The 8,888-nt window shown below is 47.7% G+C and overlaps 1 protein-coding gene across 1 annotated transcript; it reads right to left on the bottom strand.

Annotated features, from left to right (window-relative positions):
* Positions 1-314: 314 nt before the first annotated feature.
* Positions 315-2,019, bottom strand: CD52 (CD52 molecule). The gene is made up of 2 exons (XM_080654815.1): positions 1,895-2,019; positions 315-725 (listed from the first exon to the last, which is right to left on the bottom strand). Exons 1-2 carry the CDS (start codon positions 1,946-1,948, stop codon positions 525-527), a joined length of 255 nt encoding a protein of 84 aa, XP_080510941.1. The 5' UTR covers positions 1,949-2,019; the 3' UTR covers positions 315-524.
* Between the last annotated feature and the right edge of the window lie 6,869 nt (positions 2,020-8,888).

Raw genomic sequence — 8,888 nt, 5'->3', positions numbered from 1 at the left:
ATGATGTGTTCCTAGAGCCTGCTCTGAGCCAGGTCTGGCTCTGGGCTGTGAGGACACACACAGGAACCAAGCCCCTTGGCCCACCCTCAGGGAACTCACAGATCCAGGGGAGGATTCTGATGATGAAATAGCAGGTCTCTGCAAGGTGATCCTAAGGGGAGGAGCCTCAGCATTTGGACTTTGGATCAGGGAAGCTGGAGTGGGAGCCCCCTGGCACCACCTCCTGCTGATGGGGGCATGAGTGGCTCCTTGGTGCTGTTGCAGACCTGGCGTTTGGGGCCCCCTGATGTCAGTGACCACACATAGGACCCAGCTCCAGGTACAGGACAACTTTATTGACCCCAGCTGGGTGATGCTACACCTCCACATCAGTACCTCCCTCTCTAGGCCATTGCCCCTAAGGCACTTTCTGTCAATTTCCACAACTGGTGATTTCTGGTATCAACCCCTCCCAAGGATTGGGGATGGGGAGTTTCTCTCGCCATATCTCAGAGGACACAGGGCTAGGGCTGAGGCATGTCACCTCAGCTGAGGTGGAGGAGCTGGATGAGGGTGTTGGTCAAGAAGATAAGGACACTGCCACTGCCCAGACCGCTGAGTGCTGGGGCCCCACTCTTGATTTTCTTCATGGTGTAGGTGGTGGTAGCGGTGGTAGTGGAGGTGGTAGAGGAGGTGGTGGAAGTGGTGGTAGGTGTGGTAATGTTTTGCAAGATTCCACTCTGTATCTGCAAGAGAAGTGGGGCAAGCTCAGGGGGCTTTTGAATCTCATGTTTGTTTAGAGACAGAGATCCCCTACCCAATACAATAGTCTTCACTTCTCTGTCCCATGATCATGACTTCTGCCACCAGTTCCCATGGAGACGATTGGCTGCTTCCTGCCTTGACACAGTCCCTAGCCCACCACCCACAGAACCTTCCTGTCATCTCCAGAACCCCAGCTTCTCCAGCATGTGGAAGACAGGGGAGGCTGTGGCCCCCAGCCCCTGACCTTACCAGTTGGGCCAGAGGCTTCACCTATCTGAGCCTCAGTTTGCTCATATTCTGAATGGGGAGAAGAGCACATTACAGTTGAGGGGGTGGGGGTTGGGGGGTCACATGGGAAGGCAACTGCCAAAGTGTGGGTGGGTGGATGGAAAGATGGGGAGAGTACAATTTCCTCCCTGAGGACATGGCCAGATGGTGATCAAACTGTTCTCAATGCTTGATCAAGCTGCCGCTAAAGTTGCTCTTGATGGAGATTAAGCTGTTTTTGATGGTGCTCAAGCTGTTCTTGATGCTTGGTCAAGCTGCTCTTGATCAAGAACTTGATGGCTCCCAGCTGTCACGCTGACTAGAGCCCTCTGGGCCGGGGATGCTGCTAAAGCTGCCTCCTGGAATAGCAGCTGGTTGTGAGACTGCCTATTTCTGGAGCGGGTGATTTCTACCTTCTCTACATTCAGAACACCTAGGCTTCTCTCCCTGGGGCTTCCCTGCCACCTCCAGAAAGGATCAGGTTCCACACGAACATTTCCTGGCCCCGTCTAATAAAACCATTGCCCGAGGTTCCTTGTGGGTTGATGCCACTCTCACTCGGGGCTGTCTTCCCAGGCCTCTAAATTCACCATGATTCCACAGCGCCCCTTGGGTGCTTCAGTGTTCCTGGCACCCTGAGCGTGCTCCCAGCCTCAATTACAGGCTTCTGTTCGGGGGCAGCCTCAAGTAGTCTGAACACAGCCAGAAGGGCCGGCAGGCTGAGAGCCAGACCCCCCTGGTCCTTGGTTTGCCTACTAGAGCCTTTCTGCCTCTGTTCCCGCGGGAGAAGACAGGGTGCCCAGGAATCTGTGTCCCTTCCTCCAATGCAGGCAGGTCTGGTGAATCTTGGACGGTGGTGCCAAGGGCTGGGCGCTGCTCTTACCTGAATCATAATCAGGAAGCTGATGGTGAATAGGAGGAAGTAGAAGCCCTTCATCTTGGAGGATCTTGGTAGCAGCTTTTAGAAATGAGCACAGGGCTGTCTGCAGCGCACCGTTTGAGTGCGCTGTTTTTGAATCAGAGAGGCGGGGTGAAAGGGAGAGGAAGGAGGGCCTATGGGGTGGGGTGTTGCTTCCTTTTTACAGATTTCAGGGTTGAGGACACCGGGCCCTAGGTTCCAGGGCCCTGGCTGACGATGCATTCTGGGTTAGGACCCAGACAAATCCCAAGGGATGGGAGGTAGACAAACAAGGGGCAGCTGTGGGGCAGTACACAGGGCTCCGGGCTTGGAGTAATGCCTGCTGGGGATTGAATCTTGGTTTAATTACCTATCAACTCTGCAGCCCTAGGTCAGAAACTGTACCTTTCTGAGTTTTTAACAAAAGAACAGCCATAGGATTAAGTGCAATATAACCCATTTAAACGTGTGAACACATAGTGAATAGTATATATTAAAAAAAAAACACCAAAAACCCTAGCCGGTTTGGCTCAATGGATAGAGCATCGGCCTGTGGACGAAGGGTTTTGGGTTCAATTCTGGTCAAGGGCATGTACCTTGTTGCAGGCTCCTCCCCGGCCGTGCATGCAGAAGGCAACCAATTGATGTGTTTCTCTCACATTGATATTTCTCCCTGTCTTTCTGTCTAAAAAATCAATGGAAAAATGTCCTCAGGTGAGGATTAAAAATAAAAATAATATAGGGGAGGCTGGGGGAAGGTCAACAGGGGAAAAAAAGGAGATAATATGTACTACTCTGTAATTCTTTAAACAATAAAAAAAAGAAAAGAAAAACAGTTAAATACAAAAAAAATGCTTTTCATGAAAAATAAAATAAGTAAAAATAAAAATAAAAATAATAGCCCTAACTGGTTTGGCTCAGTGGATAGAGCATCAGCCTGCAGACTGAAGGGTCCCAGGTTCGATTCCGGTCTCAGGGGCATGTACCTTGGTTGCAGGCACATCCCCAGTTGGGGGTGTGTAGGAGGCAGCTGATCAATGTTTCCAACTCTATCCTTCACCCTTCCTCTCTGTAAAAATAATAAAATATATTTAAAAATAAAAATGAAAATAATAAGATTGGGGCAGGGTACAGGAGCTAAAAGAGAAAAGGCTGGGATAGATTTAGATTTAGAGGTAAGGTTGTATGTGGCTCCATAGGTCCAGAACATTAATATTTGGGACTGGGGGTGGGATAGTAGATTTCCATGAAAACAAAGGAGCACTGTATTAGTCACCTGGGAATCTAGCTTCCAGTAGGTCTATTTCCTTTCAGCCTCATATTTCTCATTTCCACTAGGAAGACTATAGTGAATATTTCAGAAGTTTCTTCAGACCTAATATTTTGTGATTTGGGTAAAGAATATAGCAGATGGATTGTTTGTGTCAATCTAGGATAGATGGAAGAGGGGCTAGTGGAGGGACAAGCAGGTAACTAAACTGACTTGTCCAACGTAATAAATGGTAGAGCTAGTCTCATTTGAACTTGAATCCAAGTCTGCTTGAAGCTACATTCATGTATGTAACCTATGGGGCTGCCTAGATGTCTTGATTTCCTGTAAATTTCCATCCTGGAGGATCTAGATGTTGGCTCTGTAGCCCAGTTCCAAACTCACCTACTCTCCTTCTCTTAGTCTGTTTTGTGCCTAATTTGCATACCAAATAGTAAAAGAAAACCCCCTCTCACTTCCCTTTGGGCCTCCTGTTGCAAACCTCCTGTTGCAAGTCTCGGAAAAACCTGAGTAGGACCTTAGGGGCCTCTAGCCCTGGTTACAAAGAACTGAGAATCCACGGGTGAGAGGAAGTCACGAAGTGCAGAGGGAGGGGGCAGAGCTTTCTACAAATGTATGGGACTAGAGGTAGAAAAACTATAGTTCAAGACCCACTAAGGAAAGGTAAAGTCCCTCACCCCCAGCTAGGCTTTGGGTTGGGACCATGAAGGATGACGTCTGAGGAGTGAGAGTGAATAGGAAACAGCCTAGCCCTCACAGAAATGATAATACAATTACATGGAAGATCCAGACAATGGGATTATCAACTAAACTTTCAAATAGCAATGCTTAGTATATTTAAAGATACATAAGACTGAGAACTGGAAATTGTTGAAAGGAACCAAATGGAATTTCTAGAACATAAAAACACAATAATAGAAATTAAGAACTCAGTAACCAGGTTTAACATCAGATTGGCCACAAATGAAGAGAGAATTAGTGAAGTGGAAGCTAGATCATGAGAAAATATTATAGCATAATATATTTCTTAAGTGCCTACCGTGTGTCAGGTACTGGTCTAGCAATGGGTATATAGAAGTGAACAAAAAGGCAGAGTTTCTGGACTTATGGAACTGACATTCAAATGGGGGAAGACAAATAAAAAATCATGGCAATTCGGGTTTCAGTAAATGCTATGAAGAAGTCAACGTGAGAAAAGAGAAATGAGAGAACATATTCTAGGTAAATGTTTGGGAGAGACTACTCAGAGTAAGTGTGTTGAGACCTGCAGAACAAGAGGGACCTAAGCATGCAAAACACTCAGCCCACTCCCTGTCCCAGTTTCACGGTGTTCTTTGATGACTGTCCCCAAGGCCCATCATAGTTCTACGAAGGGCAGGTGCTCAATGTGTCCTTGAGCTCAATGATGGAATGGAATACTGCAAGCGTGAAGGGAGGGGAAGGGAGTGGCAGCATATCTTACAGGATGATCTGCTTGCATTTTTTATCCCCACTGAAAGAGGGCTGTGATCCAATGGCACCTCACAGAGCTCTCCGAGATAAATCTTCATCCATCTGTCTGTTCATCCATCCATTTCAGGCAATTTATTGATACCTACTATGTGTCAGGCAAGATGAATGAGTGAGAGTCCCTTCCCTGAGGAGTTCATAGTCCAAGAGGGAGACACATGCTGAAAAAAATCACAAACCTGAATAAGAAATGCTCTAATGGCAGCAGGACTATTAGGATGTAGAGTGTAATTCTGCTTGCGGGGAGTGGGAGTATTCATGGAGGAGGGAACATTTGAGCTAGTTCTTGAAGGATTGAGGAAGATGTTCCCAAGGGGAAAAAGCAAAGGAGGATGTTCCCACTGGAAGAAGAGGCCTGAACATAGCATGATAGTTTCTGGAACATTGAGAAGGGGAAAGGGCAGAACTCATAATATAAAGGCCTGAAATGTCATGCTAAATGAGGGATTGATCCAAGGGGGGCAGTGATGTGAGTGAAGAAGAGGAGGAAGGTGGGAGAGAGAGTTGTTTATTCTGAGGAAATGCATGAACTTAGAGAACCTGTCTGTCCTTTATTTACTTTTACCTCCTGAGCTGCTAGGTCCCAATAAACTCTTTAGTCCCAAAGGGGTCATGGCTGGTAAGGATCTTTCAGGAAATTACCTAAAAGCAAAGTGGACTGTGTCTATGCTGAAGAGTAGGGATTTCTAACTCCAGGCCTGGGGTCTCCTCCAGGTGGGAAAACAGGCCTGGAAAGATCCTCATTGAGGACCTCCCTTCTCCCAGTCCAGGACCTCTCCACCATTGTCAGGCAGTGGGCATCCACTGTGGGCCGGAATCAAGAAGAGGCCAGTGGCCACCATCCCAGAGGTCAAGGGAATCCTGGGTGAACTTTGAAGCTGGACAAATTGACCTCCAAGGTCCTCCCAAAACTCAAATCTGCTGTAAACCCAGAGACCACGGAAAGATATTCAGAACTCTTTAAATTGGGGAATAGAGAAATACGTACAGGTCAGACAAATAAATTAGATGAGGTTAGACTCTTTTGTTTTCTTAACTTTGTTTTTGGGAAACACCTTTTCAAAAATAATAATGTGGCAAGGTTATGATAAATTTAGTTTACACAATTATCCCGTGAAGTAGGTTTTTTTTGGTTGTTGTTTTTAAAAGAATATATTTTATTGATTTTTTTACAGAGAGGAAGGGAGAGGGATAGAGAGTTAGAAACTTCGATGGAAGAGAAACATCGATCAGCTGCCTCCTGCACACTCCCCACTGGGGATGTGCCCGCAACCAAGGTGCATGCCCTTGACCGGAATCAAACCTGGGACCCTTGAATCCACAGGCCGACGCTCTATCCACTGAGCCAAATCGGTTAGGGCTGAAGTAGGTGTTTATTAGAATTTCTATTACAGATACAGAAACTGAGGCTCAGAAAAGGGCAGTCGCTTCAGCAGGAACAGCCAGCTAGTAAGTGACAGAGCCCAGCCTCATAGACTTAAGTTATGTTGACCCATAATATAGTCTCATATATGACCCATAATATAGCTAGCATTATTTTCCAAATTTCTACAATGAAAATGCATACTTTCATAATAAGGCTCTGACTTCCCCCAATAAATGTTGTTAAAAAAATAAAATAAAATGGCCCGCCAGGTTAAAGGACTCCCATCTCCCTCACACAAACTAGATGCTTGCTGAGTGCCTGCTTCAGGATATCACAGAGTCCTGGGTAGGAGGAAGGTATGTGGTAAAGCCTGATGCCTAGGTATATGCCAATTCATGCTTCCCAGTCTTGCTGGGGCAGGAAGCAGTGAACAGAACACAGCAGGTCTCATGAGGCCAGAGTCCTCCCCACCCCCCACCCCAATTCCCATGCTGTTGGTCCTTGCTGAAGGAACACAGCAAGGTAACTGTATAAGGTTGCTAATCCCCTGACCATGGCTCCAACCCACCCAAAAACACTTGGCCCCAGGATGACCTGAAATTTCTAGTCTCATACACCAAGCCTCAGAGAATTTTCTGGGAGCAGCTCAGCAGTAAGAGAACTCCCCCAGGTCCAACTTCCGGTCACACTTTCTACCTGAACCCCTTCTTTGGCAGTGGGCACATACCAGCTACAACTTGCCTTACCTTTGCCTGCCTGTTTTACTAAAGTGGGAACTTCCAGACTCTAGAGACAGGCAGTTCTGGGTTTTAATCTACTTCTACTGCTTTCTACCTGCATAGTCTTTTTTTTTTTTTTTTAATTTGATTTCAGAGAAGAGGGAGAGGGATGGAGAGATAGAAACATCAACGATAAGACAGAATCGTTGATTGGCTGCCTCCTGCACGCTCCACACTGGGGATCCAGCCCGCAACCCAGACATGTGCCTAGGAATCCAACTGTGACCTCCTGACACTCAACCACTGAGCCACACAGGTGGGGCCTACCTGCATAGTCTTAAGCCAGTCACTTCATTTATCTGTGCTTCAGTTTTCTCTTCTGGAAACCTCATAATGTTGGCATTGGGCACTTGGAAGGCTCTCATTAATTGGTAGCTAGCTTCCTTCAGCCTCCAATTGGTGTGTCAAGAATGCCTCAAAGCCCTAGCCGGTGTGGCTCAGTGGGTAGAGCGTTGGCCTGAGGACTGAAGGGTCCCAGGTTTGATCCCGGTCAAGGGCATGTACCTTGGTTGCAGGCACATCCCCAGAAGGAGGTGTGCAGGAGGCAACTGATCGATGTTTCTCTCTCATCGATGTTTCTGACTCTCTATCCCTCTCCCTTCCTCTCTGTAAAAAAAAAAAAAAAAAAAAAAAGAGAGAGAGAGAATGCCTCAAAGAGCCTGCCCTCCCCTGAATGCAGTAGATTAGAAAGTCAAATCCTATATAATAAAAGCCTAATATGCTAAGTGTCCAGGCATCTAGTCGGCCATTCAACCAATCAAAGCATAATATGCTAATGATATGCTAAGGCCGCTCAACTGTTCGCTGTGATGTGCACTGACCACCAGGGGGCAGACACTCCGACCACTAGGTTAGCTTGCTGTTGGGGTCTGGCCCATCAGGACTGAGTGAGGCGGGCCGGACACAGCCTGGAGCCCTCCTGTGGTCCCTCCCTAGCTGGCCACCTCCTGTGTCCCTCCCTGGCCCTGATGTGCACCAGTAGGGTCCCTCAGCCTGGCCTGCACCCTCTCACAATCCAGGACCCCTTGTGGGATGTCAGATAGCCGGTTTCGGCCCAGTGGTGGGACAACCAGTCGCTATGATGTGCACTGACCACCAGGAGGCAGACGCTCAATGCAGGAGCTGCCCCCTGGTGGTCAGTGCACTCCCACAGGGGGAGCACCACTCAACCAGAAGCCCGGCTTACAGCTGCGGAGCTCCTGCCCCTGCAGCAGCACTAAGAATGTCCCACGGCTGCTCCCAGTGGGGAGCAGGCCTAAGCCATCAGTGGGACATCCCCCAAGGGCTCCTGGACTGTGAGAAGGTGCAGGCCAGACTGAGGGACCCCCCTCCCCCCAATGCATGAATTTTGTGCACCAGGCCTTTAGTGGAAAATATTAAAAAGTACAGTCGGAGACACACAGAGAAAGGGCTTTTGTGGTTGAGCCCATGTCATGGGTGCCTGAGATCAACAGTCATAGAATCCTAGACCATCACCACTGAGGGTTGAGGGATAAAGATGATGGCAGTTAAAACTTACGCTGCATGGGTGTTGGGACAGGTACCTTGTATGAATTCTCTCATTTAATCCTCATAGAAACTCTGTAAACTGGGTATTATCCCCATTATATAGATTAAGAAACTAAGCTGAGTAACTTGCCCAAGGGCACACAAGGCAGGAGCCAGCCCAAAGTCCATGTTCCATGCTCTTAACTACCTAGTTGCTCTAATCTAACCCCTTGATTTTACAGATGAGGTTCAGGGAAGGGAAGTGTCTCACACGAACTTTTACACAAAGGAACTATGATATCAGCGTCCCTTCAGAGTTCCGTCTGGTCAAGAAGTTTTCAGAGAAATTCAGATTTAAGAAACATTTATTAAGTACCTGCATCATTTCAATTCACACTCAAAATAGCCCCCTCCAAATACTGTACGGATTGGAGGGGGAAACAGGCTCCAGGGGATAATTCACCCCCAAGTCAATTTAGCAAAAAAGGCTGCATTAGGTCCCCGCCTCCGCAGCCGGCTAGACCCCGCCCCCTCGAATTAGCCAATGGGAAGCAGACGAGCCTGGTC

The sequence above is a fragment of the Plecotus auritus genome (assembly GCF_963455305.1).
Source record: "Plecotus auritus genome assembly, chromosome: 2".
Lineage (NCBI taxonomy): Eukaryota > Metazoa > Chordata > Mammalia > Chiroptera > Vespertilionidae > Plecotus > Plecotus auritus.
This window is presented reverse-complemented; position numbering and strand designations above follow the sequence as displayed.

Excerpts from the sequence above, each read along its gene's own strand:
- CD52 (XM_080654815.1), bottom strand. The coding sequence starts at position 1,948 with ATGAAGGGCTTCTACTTCCTCCTATTCACCATCAGCTTCCTGATTATG. Across the intron at positions 726-1,894 it reads GCTTCCTGATTATGATTCAG|ATACAGAGTGGAATCTTGCA; the intron begins GTAAGAGCAGCG and ends CTTCTCTTGCAG.